The sequence below is a fragment of the Zonotrichia albicollis genome, chromosome 2 (genome assembly GCF_047830755.1).
Source record: "Zonotrichia albicollis isolate bZonAlb1 chromosome 2, bZonAlb1.hap1, whole genome shotgun sequence".
NCBI lineage: Eukaryota > Metazoa > Chordata > Aves > Passeriformes > Passerellidae > Zonotrichia > Zonotrichia albicollis.
Genome location: NC_133820.1, coordinates 90,304,498 through 90,324,516, shown reverse-complemented (window position 1 = coordinate 90,324,516; position 20,019 = coordinate 90,304,498). Strand labels below are relative to the sequence as shown.

The window sequence follows — 20,019 nt, the reverse complement described above, 5'->3', positions numbered from 1 at the left end:
ACAAGATTTTTTTTTTTTTGGATGGGATTAATCAGTGACAATCTAGAAGTGCATTACTTAAGCACTTAAGGACAAAGACATTTCAGCTTAATGCCAGAAAGGTGGACTCCTGACTGTCTACTCCCCTTGTTGGTTAAACACAGTGTGAAAGGAGTGAAACATACCCTAAGGTTTCCATTTGCTTACCTCAAACTTCTGACACACAGAAGGAGTTCAGAAGTAGATCTGAAGACAGAGATATGCAGACAGATAGTACGTCCCTGTCTCCAGTTATAAGCAAGAAGTCCTTTTTTTCCTTTGAATGAATCTTTGCAGGAACACTCACTGGGATTACTGCAAACATTCACTTCTTTTAACCACAGCCCAAAAAAAGTTACTTGAAGAAGGAATGTAGTGATCCTACTGTGCAGCCCCAGCCTTGTGTTTGCCCCGAGCTCCCCTGTCACCACACAGGCTGCTATTTATTGTGTCAGCCTGTACAGACAGTTATTGCACCGAAGAAGCAAGAAAAACTCCTGAACAAACTTTAGAAATATAAAAAGAATAAAGTACTTGATGTCCAGGAGGTAAAGAAGTGCTCCAATTCTAAAAAAAAGCGGAGTCTAAATGAAACACCAGCAGGTTGATTTTCTGACAAGTGATACAGGAATGTGGGATGAATTCTGAGGAAATCTTAAAAAAGAAAAGAGGAGAAGCACAGGATGTTCTACTTTTTCCGCCACACAGGTTTCAATCTTCTTTCAAACTTGTGGCAGAGCACACAACCACCAAAACACTATCAAAAGGTGAAAAAAGCTGGTGACCACAGTCTCAAAGAGCTGTGATGTGAGGAAGGATTGAATCAAACAAACATCTCACTAAGAAGAAGGATCATTAAGTGAAGGCAAGACAAACAAAACCACCTCTCACCAAGCCTTTGCTAAAACCCCTGGTGACAAGAAATAGAAAAGCTCTTCACAGAAAAGCACAGAGATTAATGCTGAGTATCCCTTTATGGAACTGATTTTATTAAGAGTACAAGACACAGAAATAAAAAGCTAAAAAAACTAAACTAAAGTTTTAAAATTGAGAAACGTATTTTGTCTCATACTGATGGGAAGTCAGCTCACTTATGAACTACAAAGGAGTAAGTGCTTCTTCTTAACTGTTTCTCAGTGAAGAATTTTAGTGGATATGCTTTACAAAGCCCAAAAGCTATCTGCAGGCCAGAAGAAATTTACAAAAAGCAAAGAAGTAGATGTAGTGTAACTGCACTGCCAGCTGAGATAGTCCTGAACAAAAGCTCCCACTCAGATGGAACACTGTCATCACAGCTAATTCATCTACATCCTGGCCAATCTCTGTGTATTGTCAGAAAACTGGAAAAGGTGTCTGTAAGAATCCGTGCCTGGTGGGCTGTTTGGGTCCAATCTGGCCAGCTATGGACCCCAGCCCACACGATCTTACACAGGATAAAAGGAAAAGATGAGAAGCACCCTTCTCCACGTGAGGACAAAGTCCTAATTTTACTTCCTTGATAGGAGACACCAGATCATCCAGGTGACTCCCCAGGTGAAGAAAAGAGAGAGATGCCTCACGGTGGGAGACTTTTAAACCTGGGGGAATGGGGGACGGTGGAAGAGGACCACAGCCAATGGGATACAAGTGAGGAGGGGGTGAGGGGAGGAGTAAACCTGGGACAAACCATCACCACCAGAGTTTCTGGGAAAGACCATGGGATATAAAAGGGGAATCCCATGAGGACACAACCATACTATTCTGTGCAATAGTACAAAACCCAGTGCAAACCAACTAAATAACTATTTAGTGCAATACAACAGGTGTCCACATATCTGACTGGTTCCAGAACAGAGGAAAACATTTTTAAAACAGCTCTGAGAAACCGTCTCAGATTTCCTGCTCGTGACACACCCAACTGAAGCACTCAAAGTCCCTCTCAATAATTTGTCAATACATAAAGTCAGTTCCACCAAATGATCAGTATCCCTAACCAAAGCTGGAGAGTGATGTGTCACCCCTCATGCCTGTGTAATGAACCATGGCAGTGTCAGCTTTAAGCTGTACCTGGATGGACAAAGGGACCACCCCGCCCGAAGTTGCTGCCTAGCTGATATACAGATAGGCAAACTAAAGACACAGGGTCTCTGTTCCTTGAAAGATGTCACAGGAGGTTCCTGATTTAGGCCACAGAAATCTGTGACTGCACACCTGGTAACGATGACAATAGGCTATAATCCCATGGGCACTGGCTTTACTGCCACTGTATACTCTCTCTCAAACTGTGCCTGTGTGCAAGGCAAGCAAGGAGCAAAGCATCACCTCTGGACACGGTGCCAAGGGGCTCACAAAGACACATCCAGAAGGATGTGAGGCTGCACACCACAGCCTGACTGAAGTGCCTGCCCACCAAGTCTGGACACGGACAGCCTGGAAGCAAACTCATGCTTCTATGAGGGACAGCCAAGCCTTTTATAATCTTTCTGAATCTAAAGAGAGCTGTCTAGCAGATCTTAAGGATCTTGACACTTATTGTGGTAAACTGCCACTTGGGAGGCACTCTACTGAATCAAGAAGAGCAGGTAACCTCATTTAAGATAAGCACCTACTTCAAAGGCCCTTCAGACACATATAACCTCAAAAGTAGAACCTTATACTGGGAATGATCCAACTTGTAATGGAGATAGCTTTAAACTCTAATGCATATACTTTTATTCTGCAAACTTCTTGCCTTAGAGAAAACATATTTGATAAGTAGTGATCCAAGACCCTGGCATGTTACATACCAGAATTTCCAGGGTTAAGATTTCATTGACTTGCTTTTCATCATTATTAGATTCACAGCTGTTCTTACTTCACCTGAGAAATATTTTCAAAACATGCAGATGCTACCTGAACTTACAGCTCCCATAACTTCACCTGTTTAATATTTCCTGGAGTAAAGGAAGTGCAGAGAAGCCCCTGGGTAGCATCAGTCTCACAGAATCCTTTGCATGGACAAGTCTGGCTACATGACAACTGCCTGTGCTGGGGAGGGAGAGGTGGGCACCACACATGAATGAGTGCTGTAGCCTTTCCTACCATCTCCTGATACCTGATCCTTCACTGCACTATGAGCTCCAACATTTCAGCACAGAAACCCTGCTTCTCTCTACCCTACTGATCCCACAAACGGCTCAGATCACCCAGGCCACACCTGAGTATGTGATGGGATGAAGAGGGTCTTCACTCCCAGCTCCCATCTGATACAAGCATTAAATGATCTTATCAGGATCTGTATTTAGCATAATGCTTGGGCAGAGTGGAGCCAAAGTGCAGCAATTAACATTGACCTATGTGGCAAAGCACACAAGCTACTTTTGCCTCACTTACTATGACCTATTTTCATGGTAGAGACAATAAGTTGAAGCTAAATACAGAATGTGACTCATATATTCTGTGTTCAGTATTTTAAGCATAATTCTGTAGAACAATTAAGTTATTGGCTACTCCTCAGTCCTCTTCTACAGTAAATATTATTAGTAAATGTTGTGCTTTTTTTTAGCTGAGCCATTTATTTAACTACTTTTGTACTCTTGGTAAAAAAATCAAATTTCTTCTAACCATATTATGATGAGGATATTGTAACAGACATCATAACATATCTTCAAAGGCTGAAGGCTAGTAAAGGGAGGTTTTAATGTTTATCTTAGTCACACAGTTTGGCTTACTTCACAATACTTGAATCTTAAAATGCTTCCCACCATTTTAGGGCTTTTTGGTCAAGAGACCATTCACACCTCCTTGTGATTCATGGCTGTAGTTCGACTTTTCCAATGAGTAAGTGCTGTAAGGCACAAGTTGCTGGCAGGAAACTCTTTAGCTTGTTCATGATAAAACAGTAACAAAATAGAAAAGCTGTAGCAGAGAAGTGATTTCTTTGCAAAACAAACTTCCCCATTAAGACCACCATATAACCCTTTTTCTCAACGACAGACCAAGGTATTTGAAGCAAAGTGATGACTAAACAAAAGGAGAGTATTCAGTAAGCATAAAATAAAAGCAAAGAGGAAATTTTAAAAGATGTTGTTACTTATACTGGAAGTCTTCAAGGCCATTTAACTCTGAAAAAGAGACATTTTTATTTCTAAATTCTTTAGAGAAACAACTGCAATACTTTTTTTATTAACTGCGCACAATATCTTCTGTTTCGTGCACATGTTTTTTAAAGTCTCAGCCACAACAACTGTACCTTCTTAGATACCACTGAACTCACTGAATCAATTTCTGTTCATTACTTTGGTAAATCAAGAGGGGTTTCTTTAAAGCATTAGTCACTATAGGACCTTCTTTGTGAAGTTACTTCATTACCCTCCTCATCTGTCCTAGGAGACCAATCCTAGCACCACACTATTTTGCAAAAGGCTACAACAGGCAGAGTATCTCCTCACACTAGGAATGTCTTCAACTGCTGTGAAGAATTAGTAATTCATTTGTCTTCCTTCTTCCTCCACTGCAATCAAATAATTAACTGCCCTACAAATACAGGGAGAGGGAAGAGATTCAAAGAACATCACTGGAATGGAAACAGTTCATTCTGTGATGGAGGACAATATCATTTACATGAAAGGATATCAGATCCTTAAAATGTAGCAATGTATGCTCATAGCAGAACTAGACAGGAGACAACTGATGTTTCTAGGATGCAATGACTCCTTTAAGCTGGTTTCCCTTCAGATCAAATGACAGAGGGCACTGCAGTGAGCCAGTTTGCAAACAATAGCTGAAATGATAACTTGTACAGAATTGTTTGGCACAGACATCTACAATTAGCTGCAGGATTTCCTTTTAAATTCCAGAGGGACTTCCACATCCCTGTCTTTCTTTACTACGGCTGAACATGACGAACAAACAAGGTGTTCCTAACTCCGGAAAGAGGAAGGGAAGAGAGGGGAAAAAAAACCCCAAGCTGCCAGTAAAGACAGAAAGCAAGCTTGATCATGCCCACGTGGACTGAAAACAACCTTCAAGGGTCAACTGCTAAGCTAAAAAGGAGGCCCCTATTCCCACATAGGAAAGAAGGCATTGTTTATTCTCATGAAATAATTTAATCATAAAACTTTCACAAATCTCCTTCTGAAAAATGGAATGCTGTGCAAAGAGAGTCGTTGCTATTGTGTCTTATTTTAATAAAGACATATCAAACAAATACAACAAGAAAATCAGAAAGAGGATATCTTAAAAACACAGAGTTGCTTAATTTCTATAATTAGTTTATATCCTCGTGCTGTATAACAAAGCCAAAAGAAGAATGGTAAATGTTTCCAGTCTTTCTTCTCTTCCTCCACTAGGTGTCTTCTAATTCTTCACTTTTTCAGGGTAAACTCAGACCATGCACAGTAAGAAAGTCTTTGCTTACAACTCATTCTCAGAATTGTATCTTAATGTACAGAATTAATTGAACAGAAATGCAAAGGGGAGATCTGCATGAAATGTAACTATGAGCAATAACAGAATTTGAAGTTCCACAATTATGGGAACAATCACAGCTTCCATACCACATGGTATGTCCCTTTCATAGGAGAGACAAAGTGGTTTTCATTCTTTATAATCAGTTTTCCTGAAAAACTGGCTAAGTAGTGCAGGTGTATAAAGGAATGAATCCATCAGCCATTTCTGCCGTTCCAAAGATGAGTTGCTATGCTTGCTGAAGATCCGCAGATGGCAGCATTGATGCAGTAATTAGTCCTCACCACAGCAGAGGTCAAATCAAAACCATTTCACCCAACTGCTTCGAATTTGAGGCTAAACCCCATTTTCCAGAGTGAGAAATCCTAGCACCAGGCAGTAAAAGCACTGGGCCAGGAACTGTCAGGCAGTTAAAGAGAAGCCACATCCAGGATCACTACTACAAGACACTGTGTCAATCACTCACTGAATAACTGTGACAGGTTAGGCCCCATTACCTTGGAAATAAACTACATTATCTAGACAGTAATGAATGCTGTGAACCACGGGCTGCTGGTTCAGAGCCAGCCAGAGCTGCTGTCCACAGTTCTTATGGTCACCTCCATATGCTCCAAATTTGAAAGAAGAAGGAATGCGAAGATGTCCAACATCCTGCCACCTTTACTGCCCTTTCTTCTCTCACTGTTCCTTGCTCAAAACAAGGTTTGCCCTCCCTCTCATTTCTGCTACTTGTAAGTGATATGAATTCGGTGGCCTCAATCATCAGACAGCACATAGCTCAGTTACAAGCAAACAAAGGCAATGTCCTAGATGTTCTAAGACTAAAATAAAAAAGCATTGACAGGCAGTATGGTTTGGAGGCAAAGGATGAAAGTGGTAGAGAATACGGAGCACACAAGTCCCAGTTCAGTTTCACTGTTCCATCCTATCTTAAAACCACTTTTACCAACACAATCTCTACATAAGGAAAACAGCTGCTTACGTTATTGAACTTCAGATTTATGCCCTGACTTACGCTCCTAGGCCTCTTGTCATGATAAAGCTTGGGATTTTCAGCCCCTTCCCTTTAATGTGCATGTGTGTGTGTGTGTAAAGGAGATATAATTTTTGTAGTTGAACAGTTAGTTGGGAAATACAGAGTCCTCTGACTGGACGTAGCTCTGTACCTGAAAAGACAGTGACCCTGAAATCACCTGCTTGCAGCCAGCTCTGCTGTCCACTATAGCCAGCTCAGAGCACAAGCTGCCCTTGTCCTGGTGTTCTGAGCACACTCGCACTCAGCAGCTCTTTCATTTTCCTCCAAGGACAATGCTGAGCCTACACAGCAAGCAAACCTACCCAGCAGAGCTCCTAACCAACCAGATTCACTGCTGTGCAACAGGCACCAGGCTGCTTTGTCCCAGCCTGGACTATGCCAGCCCCTTTATCATCCTGATGTTCCTCCTGTGGCACCTCAACTCCACCACAGCACCCCAGGCTTCACAACCCCAATACACTGCTGCTGGTTCATCTGTGCCAGGGACAGGGGGTGCAGGCAGAGCAGCATTAGGAGACCATCACTTCTGCAAAGCAAGCTACCTGCCAGGGCTGGGAACACACTGTAAGACACCCTTGAATTTGAAGTGCTTATTCTAATTCACACAGGCCACTTTCACTACAGGTACTTTTGATTAAACCCTTCACTGCTCTGCTAAAGCCTATGTAGCAATTTTTAATTGTTTAATTTCTGATAACATCTACTTGGGCTAGTTACTGACAGAGCTTGTCCAAACTCCTGAACTCTGGAGGAGTCAGAACAACTCTCCCTACTCCTGCACTTGACTTCATCAAAGGAATCTGAGCACATACAGGTCCAAATAAGCCATTTCTTTTGAAACACTAACTCTATTCCTGGGAGGCATATCAGGTTTCAGAACAATACTTCTTATGCACCTGAGACCTTTAAGAGCAGTTTAATAGCAAAAACATCACATATGCCATACTTAGTAAGGAAAGAGTATTGGAAAAAAACCCTCTCCTAGATACTTCCAAACTGGAACTAACTAGTTCCTGACAATGCAGCTTTTAAAAAAGAAAATAAAAAAGTTAAGCAATCATGCCAGTTTTAAAAAACTATGAAATATCTGTCATGAGAATTGTGCACTTTTTGAATTAGGAAAGCTGCTTCCCAAAAATCAGAACACAGGAATTTGTCAAAGGCAACATGGGGTCATCAAGGAGCATGGAACTGTGCAGGTATTTGCCATGAGCTAATATTAGACCATGGATACACTGAGATTGCTGGTGTGTAAAAGACCACTGTCTCCAGCCCACTACCCCCACTGTCACAGACATCTCAGAGATGCAACTTTCACTTTAATTAATTTGTAAAGTATTGTTTCTTTCAAAGGCTGACAGTGATAAACAGATGAACTACAGGCCAGATGCACTGTATATTTTTAGGCTATTTAGTGACACAGGGTGTGTCTTGGCTGTACAAGAGGTGGTGTAGGGGGTGGAGGGAAGGGAGGAGGGGTAGGAAAAAACCAAAATTACCCAGGAGAAACATGGAATGTTGATTTTTTTTTAAGGGAAAAAACAAGATCTCCTTCCTCAAACCATACCATGTACTAGCAAAACAGGGAAGAGAAAGCTCACTATAACAGTAAATAAGACATGTCAGGTACAGCTAAGTAAGCTGCAGTTCTCTTAAGCTGCTCCCTTTTCCATTCCTTCAGCTCTGCTGCACACTGCATTTATACCTCCTCACACATGAGTGGGAGAGGAGAGATAGTTGTGCCATGACACAGCCTCTGAGTAACACACACAGCAAAACTGGAAACAACTGCAATAAGTTTATGCATTCAGTGCCAACTTTTAACCAGTAGTTTATTCTTTAGTATTCACTGTGGTGAACACAGTATGGGAATAAAAAATGAGGCCAGTTTTCATCAAGGTTGAGAACAGTAACCCAAAAGTGCATGTGAACTCACCCACAACAGCAAGCCAGTAAGTTAACACACTGACATGGGAGAGTTGCTTCCTGCACCACTGGTGCAGTGAGCCATGCAAGAAGCTTCAGTTCTTTCTTTTCAATAGATCCCAACAGTGGAAAGTTTGAAAGGAGAAGAACATGAGCTCAAGCCAGCTCCCTGCCAAACTGAGGCACAGGGTAATCTTTCTGTCCCACTGTGTGCAGACCTTCTCTGTATCAGCTGGACAAGGCTTACATTACACAATAAGTGAACAGGAAAAGCAGACTTTTTTGTACCATGACTAAACCACTGAAAGAACCAGCAGTGCATTAATTCTGCAAAAGCAACAGCATGAAACCAATCTCTTTAGTGCTGCACTTTGAGGTTGTTGCAAGTGATCAAACTCATTTCTTCTGAGGCTTACTACCAGTCAGTGAAGACATCATGGCAGACCACATGCACTCTGCCCTATCCTCAGACAGGAAGCACATTGGCTTAGCTTTTAACTACTTAAAACCAGCTGTAGCACAACATAATGCAACTAAAATTACCTTGTCTACTGCTCAAAGTTCAGAATAGCAAAAGAAGACCCCAGATGGAACTGAGCATTTAATTCAGTAGAAGCTGGAGCAGAGGAAGTACTCACCCATCTGTGGGAAACCAATGCAAGGCACTCATTTCTAGCTGATAAAACAGCAAAGGAAATAAAAATAGAGCCAGGTGCTTCCTACTGCAGAAACCAAAGTAACAGGGGAATGTGGCACTGCAGAGCAGCCCACTGCCTCTCACAAACCACAGGCAGTGCAACTTTTGACTTGGGTGTTCACCTCCAAATGCTTAGCAGCCTGCAGCTGCAGCCAGCTGAGCACCTAGACAAGGAGTATGCAACTGCGGGTACTGCAAACACCTCTTTTCAGCCTCCTGCTGCCAAACACAGCTGCCTCTCCATGCCTGGGGGAAGGCCTGCCAGCCTACAAGCAGCAGAGAGGTTTGGCTGCCTCTTCACCAGGAAGGCTGTGAAAAGCCTGAGTGAAAGCAGAACACACACTGACATGCTGCAGCAAACCAGATGGATGGCTAACCTGCCAGCAGACTCAACTGGGCTGCAGCTAGCCACCTGTGTAAAGTGTGGGATTTGATCTCAGCTGCCCTCACAAGGCATGGCCTACCTTGCAGGGTCAGAACATCAGCCACCTTCCAGACAAAATGACACAGCTACAAGAGGTCACACTTTCCACCCTCCCCCAAGCAGACAACAAGCTTAGAGACAACTCACAGCATATGGGTTCTCTGATCCCAAACTCAACATCTGCCTGCCTCCTATTAAACCCAGAATCACTTCTGTACTTCCTCTTTTGCTAAGGGAGGCACTGGCTGTCCACTTGCCTGTTCTAGCATAAACATAAATACATAAACTGCATTCACAGAGCAGTTCAGCTTAGAAAGTGCCTCCACAATCCTGTATTTTTACCCAAAATAAAGTACTCTTGCCCAGGAGAGTGCAAAAGTCCAGTTCTTGTCTTCCACAAGATAGACATATGGCACTGAATTTCACTGAACAGTTGAAAACAGTGCTTTGTTCTGCTGAAGCATGCTCTGGAGTTGCTTTACTAATGATAAAGCCACTGGAGAGTTTTCAGCACTGGTTAGCCCTTTTAAGATACACCTTAGTCCTAAAATATTAAGTGCTTTTAAATAAATTTATATTTCCCTAGGGTGATCTGGGCAGGATTTGCAGCTCACTGCATTTAAAAGGCCTTTGGAATGATCACAAAAAACCAAGTTTCATATTAGTTCCCCTGAACAGAAAAAAACCCTAAATATTTAAAGGTAATCTACACACCAAAGATCACGCCCAGGTCCCTCCCTATAATTACCTAAACAATCACACTGACCCATGCAGACACCTACATGGTAATACAAACCCATTCAGCTGATATAAATTACATTCTTACAGTACAGAGGGGTTTCTTTTCCCAGAAGTTATACTGAGCACTAAGTGAGGATCACCTACCCACATTAGTTTTACAGTCAGTGAAGAAAGATCTTCCCACAAACAAACCTGATTCTGGCCATTTCTGAACTGCAGGACTTTGTTGCTTCTGGCACCAAGGGAACATCCTGGCAAATTCTTGGCCACATGTCAGGTGGAGACCAAAACATTATTGCTCCCCTACTCAACACAGAGCTCTCTGCTACCACCTCCCAAAGACTGCCAGCCAGAGACCTGAAGCAACAAGCACTCTACAGAGAATATGGCACGAGCTCCTTCTCCAAGTTGCTCTTCTAAAGGGTGGATCTTTTCTCAAGCTGACAAGAGGAAACACGGGAAGTTAGTCTTCTCCACCTATAAACTTTTGTGATTACTCCCATCCCACCTAAGATGACTTGTAGAGACACAGCTGAGAGATTTTACTCCATTTTAACACAGGCTAAAACCTCTTTTCATACAGCATTTTTCAGCAAAGCTCTCAAATAAGCATGTTATTAATTTAGACAGCAAATAAAAAATAGAAACATTGCTGCTGTGTAAATAAAATGTTGTAATTACAGGCATAAACAAAGTTGTGTATTCAAGTGAATCAAACTTCTCATTTCAAATGCAGTGACTTTCTGTCACTTTCAGATTGACTACTATCCAAGGCAATATAAATAAAATGGGGATTTCCACAAAAAATCCACCAGACTATGCTCTACTGAAAATACATTTACATTGTGCTTATTACAAACTTATGCATAACCAAGATGTGTATTCTTGCAGATACCTTTTTATGGAAACTTTAAAATATGCTTTCATTGTACCACAAATATTTAAAAGTTGAAAATATATGTAGTACAACAGCCCAGTCTGACCACACTGGAAATATTACAAACGTTTGACTGTTGAAAGGTAATAGAAATACCAGTTCACACACACCCCATCTATGTGAAATAGTAACTTTTAAGCATGACCAATAAAAGAGCTCAGCACTAGCGAGATTACGTCATTGTTTCCTGCCTGAGAAGAGGAGCTATTTTAGCTAAGTGAAGCTGAGCAAAGAAGAGGAAGTCTAAACCTTCTACAGATTTGGGGCCATGAAAGAAGCATCTCTGAAGGAATTTTGTAGAGCACAAAAGGTGAGTAACTATCCCTTATGCTGTGCTAACAAAGTAACTTGGATGTTCATAGATGTGGCTAAGAGACTTTGTTCAGAAGCAGAACATGGGCATTAATTCTAGAACTAATGAAAAGATATTTAATTTTTAATGCACTTTCAAAATATCAGCAGCATTCTATAAATAACATTTAAAGAAAAATGATTGCATTTGTAAAAGCATAGTACCATAAATACTGGATTTTAGGATTTTAAGATTTTAACAAAAAATTTAAGAGTATGCAATAAACAAAAACATTGGTAAGTACATTTATCACTAAAAGAAAAATGTTTGTTTTCATGAAATGAAAAGCAGGAGATCATGTTACTTGGTACCTCTGTGCTTCAGTGAAAGCCATGTTATCCTTGGGGAATTGCAACCAAATATAAGGGACAAAGTAAAAAGGGGAATTGGGAAGAGAGATACACACATGGCCCTTTAAATGGAACCACTGTTATCTAACTTACATTAGGAATCTGAAAGAAAATATTTAATTGTGATTTTGCTGTCAACATCTTTGTCTCGTACACGGCACCTGCTGGCCTTCACAATCCACATTAGACATTCAGAATGTTAGTTATCATTAAAAAATTAAAAGATTGATAAAATATAGAGATAAACAACAGAGTAGTCATTCAGAATTGACACAGACAAGTCTTCCAGAAACCAGTGAACCAAGGGCTCTTCAGCAAGTGCTCTAATCAATACCAATAAGTAAATGTTCCCATTATGAAAAATGGCAACTAGGGCAAAACCATCCACCCAGAGGCACCCAAAGATATGCTTGGGCTGACCTGGGAGGTACCAACTTGAACTCCAAGCAGAAAAGTACCAACGAAAAAGCTAAATATCTCCAATTGTGTATAAATGCAGACAAGTAACATGCTTTTCAAAAATCTCAATATTTCTTACCTACATAAATGCTACATTTTAGGTTCTTAAAAATTAACTGGCATGCATTTAAACTCACAAAGTTGGGAAACAGTCTCCAAAAACCAAGGAAAAAAAAAACAACCCCACAAACCCTTTCTGTTACAGCAAGTCAGTTCTTTGATATATCTCAAAACTGTTGCAAACTTGGAATAACCAGCAAACAAGGCATGAAAAGTAGATGACACGAGATTCAGCTTCCTCTCTTCCCATCAACATCAGGCTACTGGTTATTTTGAAAGTATGACCTGACCAGAACTAACTGCAGTCACTGCAAGTCCAAAGGAGACAAGAGCAAAATCAAAACTAAAATCCATGATGTTTCTTAATATTCAAGTGAATTATTCTACCTGTCTTATACATTACTACTCAATTCACCTGCCAAATCACTCAGGATATTGAGCTTGGTAGCTCTGAACTGTCAAACACAATCACTAGCAAGAGAGAAAAAATAACAGAACAAAAGAGGAAAAAAAACCCCACAATATGCAAGGGCAAGGGGGAGGTGTATATTAAGCAACATTTGGACAATTTTGTGCAACAGTGGTGAAAGTGGAACAGTGTGCCAGATAATATTTTAACTACGCTGCTAGCACAGGCACAACATTTTTTAGCATATGCCATCTAACCTTCAATAAGGTTTGCTAGCATTATTTAATTATTTTATTTTTGTTATTATTAGGGTTCTTCACGCAATGAGGAATTTGAGAGGCATTTATAAAGATGCCCCCCAAACCTCTTTTTTGTATTACGTACATGGCTTTTCCCAACAAAACATAAATTCTGTTGCATATTCTAATGTCCTCATCTGAGCACAAAACACACCCTTTTTGTTTTGTACAGCTGAAAAAAAGACCTCAAAGTTAAGGGTTAAATATTTCTATGCATAACTTTAATACATCTGTAAACTGGAGAACTGTAAGGAAATTAGAATTCCAAATTTTATATTTCAAGGCAGAAACTAACCTACATAAAGATTTAATAAGTCATATTTAAGTTAGTTACTCCATGGTAATCTTCTCAAATGCAGCTGGTATTTGCCAGCGTCAAACCAGGATGCCAGATTCATAAACACTGGTTCAATCCCCTACGCATTCCTGTAGCACTGAGAAACATTGGGTAACATTACAGAGAATGTTAACCAGATGGGCAGTAACAATAAACCTGGGTTTCAATGCATTCTTCACTTCTGGAGATAAAACACACAGAAACTAGGCACCCTTCTGCTCTTGAGAACAGTTCTGGTGCCTAACAGATACTGTGGAACTTCCTTGGCCGTTTGTCACAAGGAAGATCAGACAAACAACTAACTTGTTCCTCCTCCTCTTCACAAAGCTGCCACAGGGCTGGGTAAAAGGCCAGACAAGAGGAACCCTCCCACATAAAGTCATGAAACTGTGACCACACAAAGGGCCAGGAAAGTGCTGGGGGTGAAAGTTAAAAAAGCACTCATGCAAGCACCAGGTAAGGCCTGCCATCCTCATGGGCTCCAGAGAAAACCAGGGACCCTCTCCTTCAGCTCTCATCACCTCAGCCTGCACAGGGACATTTCAGATGTCCAGCCTCTATGATCAAGAAGCAGGATGAAGGAACATAACTGTGCTCTGGGGTAGCTGGCTACCAGACAGCAACTTTTGCCCCAGACAAATACTGTTCCCATATGGAGACTGTGCTGCTTTCCTCCTTTTTAGTTTTTTAAACAGGAAGTCTAATTATCTATTAATTTTACTCATATTTTGGGTGGGTGGTTCTGATGCCCTGGGATTAAACACTAATTAAATATGAGAAGCTATGCAGATACTCAAAGAGTTTTTTTAAGTGTCTTTAATAAGCAAGCACCTGCTCTTTTGGGAGTTAAGTAGGTCCTACACAGATAAAAGGCAAAGTCAATACTCTGCATATCCAAATGTCACTAAATGCCATGCTGACTTGTTTCTATTCATAACTAGTTTTAGTCAAGAATTTTTTGAACAGAGACAGCTTGAAGAAATATTTTCTTTAGAAAGTACCTGTCATAGCTCAAATACAACTATTTCAATCTAATTATCAGCTACTGATGCACACCTGAAATGCCAATCTTGACTTTTTAATTCCTTATATTAAAAGCCCCGTAAGTAATAAAAATATTTTATTCAAACATACTTATAAATACAATTTGCACAAGTCTGAAAATACATATGTTTCCCTCAGAGGATGATAATGTATTTGCAGTCAGAAAAAGCAACAAAACTAGAACATTTCAGAGCTAAACAATAGTTTCATCACTGAACACCATCCTAAAACAAGGATGTTTGTTTTTAGGATGTTTCTTCCTGTTTGTTTTTAAAGACAGATTTTATTTGACTGAGAATAACTTCCCATATTTTATCTAATTGTAGGGGATTTATGGAGTGCAACAACTATTCCTGAGTTCAATTAAACTATGACGCCAGAAAACTCCCACCCAGAAGAATACAGGATTGCATCACTGGTCTTCTACAGCTTTGTGTTCACAGTGGGATTGCTGGTGAATGCCACAGCACTGTGGGTGTTCAGCTGCACTACCAAGAAGAGAACAACTATAACTGTTTATATGATGAACGTCGCATTGCTTGACCTGGTTTTTATCTTTTCGCTGCCCTTCCGGATAATCTACCACGGGACAGAAGCGTGGCCTTTTGGAGATACCTTCTGCCGGATCCTCGGGGCTTTCACCGTGTTTTACCCAGCCATTGCTCTGTGGCTGCTCGCTTTCATCAGCGTAGACAGATTCATGGCTATTGTCCAGCCCAAACATGTCAAAGAACTCAAAAATACAAAAAAAGCTGTGCTGGCTTGCGCTGGAATCTGGATAATGACCCTCTCAACAACATCCCCGTTGGTGTTTTTACAATCTGATCCAGACCAAGCCTCAAATTTCACCACCTGCATGAAAATGCTTGATATCATCCATTTAAAGGAAGTAAATACACTGAATTTTTGTCGCTTGATTTTTTTCTTTCTGATCCCCTTGTTTATCATGATGGGGTGTTACCTAGTCATTATTTATAATTTTATTCATGGCAAGACTTCCAAACTGAAGCCTAAGGCCAAGGAGAGATCCATAAGAATCATAGTTACTCTGATTGCTCAGGTACTCATCTGCTTTGTACCCTTCCACATCTGCTTTGCCTTCCTGATGCTGCAAGATGAAAATACAAGTTACAATCCCTGGGCAGCCTTTACCACCTTCCTCATGAATCTCAGCACATGCTTGGATGTTATACTGTACTACATTGTTTCCAAACAATTCCAGGCAAGAGTCATCAGCGTAATCCTTTATCGCAATTACCTTCGGAGCGTGCGCAGGAAAAGTTTTCGAACTGGAAGTGTCAGATCACTCAATAATATTAACAGTGAAATGATATAAAAAGAGGAAAAATGTCAGGGGACTTTTACAATGCAAACAAGGGATTCTTTTTCCAAATTCTAGCACTGAGCTACACAGAAGGATGTTCGATAACCAAAGGTAACAGCTATATTTGTTGCATTGTAAATGTGACAGAAGCAGAATAATAATTGCACTTCTTTTTATTTGCTCAACATCTTTTGTTGTTTCACCTGAAATGAACTAAAACCTAGCACCAGCGTTAAACTTTCCAATGCTTTTAACACCTCAAACGACTGTGAATACTGTCAGATGTGAAAGTGACTATTAATACAATAAAGTAGACAACACTGAAGAATTATGATGCAATGCATATATGAATTTTTTATATTTGCATAATCAAATGCTCCTGAAACTACTGTATATCCCACATTTCTAAAATTAATTTCATTCTCTCAATATCAAAGTCATTATGACTTAATGAGAAGGTATATGTAGATAATATTTATATTTTACTTAATTAAAAACTTATTTGATGCAGATTTCTTTGTAACTGACTACATTCTGCAGTCATAAAAATACCATCAAAGGGTAAAATGGTCAGACTGTTGATTACCTACCTATGGGTATGGTGTGCACATTTATGACACCTTACTTTTGCACAAAATATCTTTTTACATATAGGAAAATATTAATTTCTCCAGACACATTAGCAGCCTATGTCCTAGCAACAAATTCTAGGTAACAAACACAAGTAACTGCAGTAGCTACTCAAGCTTTCAACTTCTTTTGAATACTCAGACACTACAAAAAACATATTTTTATAATATCAAACACATGCTTTTTGTCCCTTATAAATCAATCTTTAGATACTTTCAACAGATTCTCTGGAAAAGCAGAAATAAAAAAGAAAACATCTGATATGGTGTTTAATATTAAAAATTTTACTCCAAGAGCTTTTATTATTACCTCAGAGTGTCCAACACATGGAAACTCAAGTGTGTGTGATCTCATCTGCCAGAAGTTTAACCACAAAGGGCTGCAAGCTCTGTGGTCCTACTGTAATATGCATGTATTTTATTAAGTGCAGAAATCTCAAACATAGGTTATTCAAAACTGAACCACTGAACACCTTAAAGCTGTAAGAACTTCAGCTGCAAGCACAAAATGGAGTAACAACCTCTGGCACTCAATTTTTAAAAAACATACAAAATACCAATACAAAATGCATGTGCATTTACAAGTGAACATAAAGCACATGACTTACAGTCCTGTTGCCTTTCTGATTTAAGACAGTAATCAGCCCAAACTGATTGCAGTTTTTACAAACTGAATGGATGCAAACAATTTAGACTGAACAAATACAGCAATAATCTGTGTGCTGCAAGCCATGTTGCAATCATGTTAACAGAGGAAATGAGACTAACAGATTGGAAACCAAACATTGTATGGATAAATTATAAATTAAACACAAATCATAGCTAAGAAATAAATGTTTGAAATTACAGTAGTTGTGCCAAGAACCTTTACACTTCAGTTCAAAAGAGGATTAAATTAATTTGAAGAGTTACACGAAGAAAGGTTTTTTCAAAATAAAATCTTGAGAACACAATCCCTTGAAACTATATCTAAAGGAACCAATTCATTAGGAGCTACTTACAAACCAGAAGGCAAGCTGTTGATGGTGATGCCAAATACATACTGAGTGATTTCTACAAGGAGAAGATCAAAAAAAGCTGAGAGCATCCAAGCGCCCAGTAAAAAAGACTGGAAAGAAAAAGGTTAATTTGAATCAATTCAACAGTTTCAAAATAAGGTTTTAATATACCTCTAAATATAACAAAAAATAAGAAAACCTCTATGGTAGGTAAATTAAGGTAAATTCAATCTTGAACACAACTAATTCCAGGTCTACTTGTCTAGATACTAAAGAATCAAGAGTAAGATTGTTTCCAAACTTAAATTTGACGAGTCTGATCTTACAAGTGATACTGCAAATAGAAATCAGAATAATCCACTGACTGCAAGGTATTATCAATATAAATTTAAATTTATTAAAATCAAATTATCTTTACAACCCTATAACACATTTCTATACAACACGCTAGAAATAAAACTTCAGTATTCATCCAGGAGTACAAGACTAAACGGTATAGAAAAGTTTCTATTAAAAAACTCTCAAAATTGAACTTACTGAAAATTTTCTGCTGCCATATCTTCTTTCAAATATTCGGAAGTTGTAAATGAGCAGAGTGCTGCAGAATGTGTCTTTCAAATCAAGACATATTGTTCTTCCACAGACAAGTCTCCAAATCTGGAAGGTTAATATCATCATGTTAAGTCACTCCTCCTTCAAGGAAATTCTTTACAGAATTTGTGCTCAGAGAGAATGCAATACTGGAGTCAGGTAAGAGAAACACAGCACAGTTAAGGAGGGAAATACAGAGAGTCTCTAAAATATTTTCAAAGCAGATGTCTAACTGTTAAAATAAATAAACAATTGAAATTAACTCAAAATACACTTTGAGGTTCCTATTTTACATTTAGAAATACAAATGTAAATCACATCCCTAGTGAATTTAGAATTACAAAAAAATATTTTTGAAGCAACCTCAAGATACAAAGTGGTACAGTGTAACTGTTCTAAGAAGGTCTAACCAGATCAGCTTGCTCAGGGCCATGCCAAGTTGAGTCTTGAAGATCTCTAAGGATGGAAACTGCTCCTCTGTCCCATCAGTCTTACAGTAAAAACCTTTATCTTTAAATGGGATTTCTTGTATTTCAATTCTTGCCCATTGCCTCTTTGTCTTTTCACTGGGCTTGGCTCCCTCACATGAGGTATTTACAAGCACTGGTAAGATCTACCCTAAACCTTCTCTTCCCCAGGTTAAACAATCCCAGCTCTCTCAGCCTCTCCTCATACACCAAATCCTCCAGCCCCTGACCACCCTGGTGGTCCTCCACTGGTACTCTCCACAACATGCCAAGGTCAATTTTGTACTCAGGAGCCCAGCACAAGGGACAACACTTCAGACTGCTCCCACTGAGAGCAGAGATGATCACCCTCCAGGCCTCCTTGTGAGGCTCTTCCTACCTAATGCAGCTCAGGATGCTGTTGGGCTTCTTAGCCTCAATGCTGCATTTCAATTTAAGCCTCCACCAGGACCCTCAGGGCTTTTCCTGTAAAGTGATTTCCAGCTGTTCAGCCCACAGCCTGTACTGGTGCATGGTGTTACTCCTCTCTGAGCAGGAGTTTGCATTTGCCCTTGCTGTACTAATGTTCCTACTGACCTTTTCTCCTCTGTAAATGGCTGCAGAACTAACAGGTGTAACAACTCCAAATCCAAGTTTTACATCATCCACAGGCTTGCTGAGGGAACACACTGTCCTACTGTCCAAGTTATGAATGAAGACACCAAACAGTACTGGCCCAAATCCACTCCACTCAGCATTCCCACTATCCCATGTCAACTTGCCCAGTTTTAAATGCTAGCCTGACTATGATCCCTCCTGAAGTCAAGACTGGCAGGGCCATGACCTTGAAGCTGAATATTTCATGCACTAACTGAACAGCTCTCATACAGACTATGAAAGGCTTCTAGCCTTACTGCTCTTTGCTTTAGCCAGCTTAAAAAAACACATATGATGTAATGAAGATCTTTTACACATAGCATTTTCACTGCTCTTGAGGGCCCTCTGTATGGAGACAATAACCCTTTAGTTTTGGACAGCACATATTTTGCCTTCCAAATCAAATGTACTCTTCTTCAACTGTTCACTTTAATTTGTGTGCTCTCTACCAGATTTAAGAAGTGTTAAAATCCAACATCCAAAATGTTTGTTCATTCCTTGAAAAAATACCTTTCCACTAAACACATCCTTGCAGGTGAATTTATTCTAAACAAAATTTCTTTTAAGAGTTCTCATTTGAATATTAGCACCAGACAGGAGTTAAACAATCTGTTCTCTCGGATCTCAGAGGTACTCAATGATATAGTACATAGCTTGCTCCAAGGGCTGTGGCAATAAATGAAATGATCTCATGAAATAAAAAATCCAAACTCACAAATTCCCCCAATGCACCACAATAAAAGTGTCACAGCTTTTACACATACTTGCAAGTGTTCATGGTTAAGAGACGGTAGAGATGTTTTCTTTTAACAAATGCAGCTACTACTGTTTTTTAGCAGATCAAACATATGGAAAGAG

General features: G+C 39.8%; 2 protein-coding genes across 2 annotated transcripts in view; one reads left to right on the top strand and one right to left on the bottom strand.

Moving 5' to 3' along the window:
* The window catches only part of UBAC2 (UBA domain containing 2), a 95,811-nt gene that overhangs the window by 65,705 nt on the left and 10,087 nt on the right, over positions 1 to 20,019 (bottom strand). Inside the window, exons 3-4 of the mRNA XM_005487273.4 lie at positions 18,005 to 18,124; positions 17,471 to 17,577 (exon numbers count right to left, since the gene is read on the bottom strand). Coding sequence (XP_005487330.1) covers positions 17,471 to 17,577; positions 18,005 to 18,124 — 227 coding nt within the window. The remainder of the gene's footprint in view (positions 1 to 17,470; positions 17,578 to 18,004; positions 18,125 to 20,019) is intronic.
* Positions 11,389 to 16,157, top strand: GPR18 (G protein-coupled receptor 18). The gene is made up of 2 exons (XM_005487271.3): positions 11,389 to 11,516; positions 14,843 to 16,157. The coding sequence occupies exon 2, from the start codon at positions 14,887 to 14,889 to the stop codon at positions 15,850 to 15,852; it is 966 nt and encodes a 321-aa protein (XP_005487328.1). The 5' UTR covers positions 11,389 to 11,516; positions 14,843 to 14,886; the 3' UTR covers positions 15,853 to 16,157.

Excerpts from the sequence above, each read along its gene's own strand:
- GPR18 (XM_005487271.3), top strand. The coding sequence starts at position 14,887 with ATGACGCCAGAAAACTCCCACCCAGAAGAATACAGGATTGCATCACTG.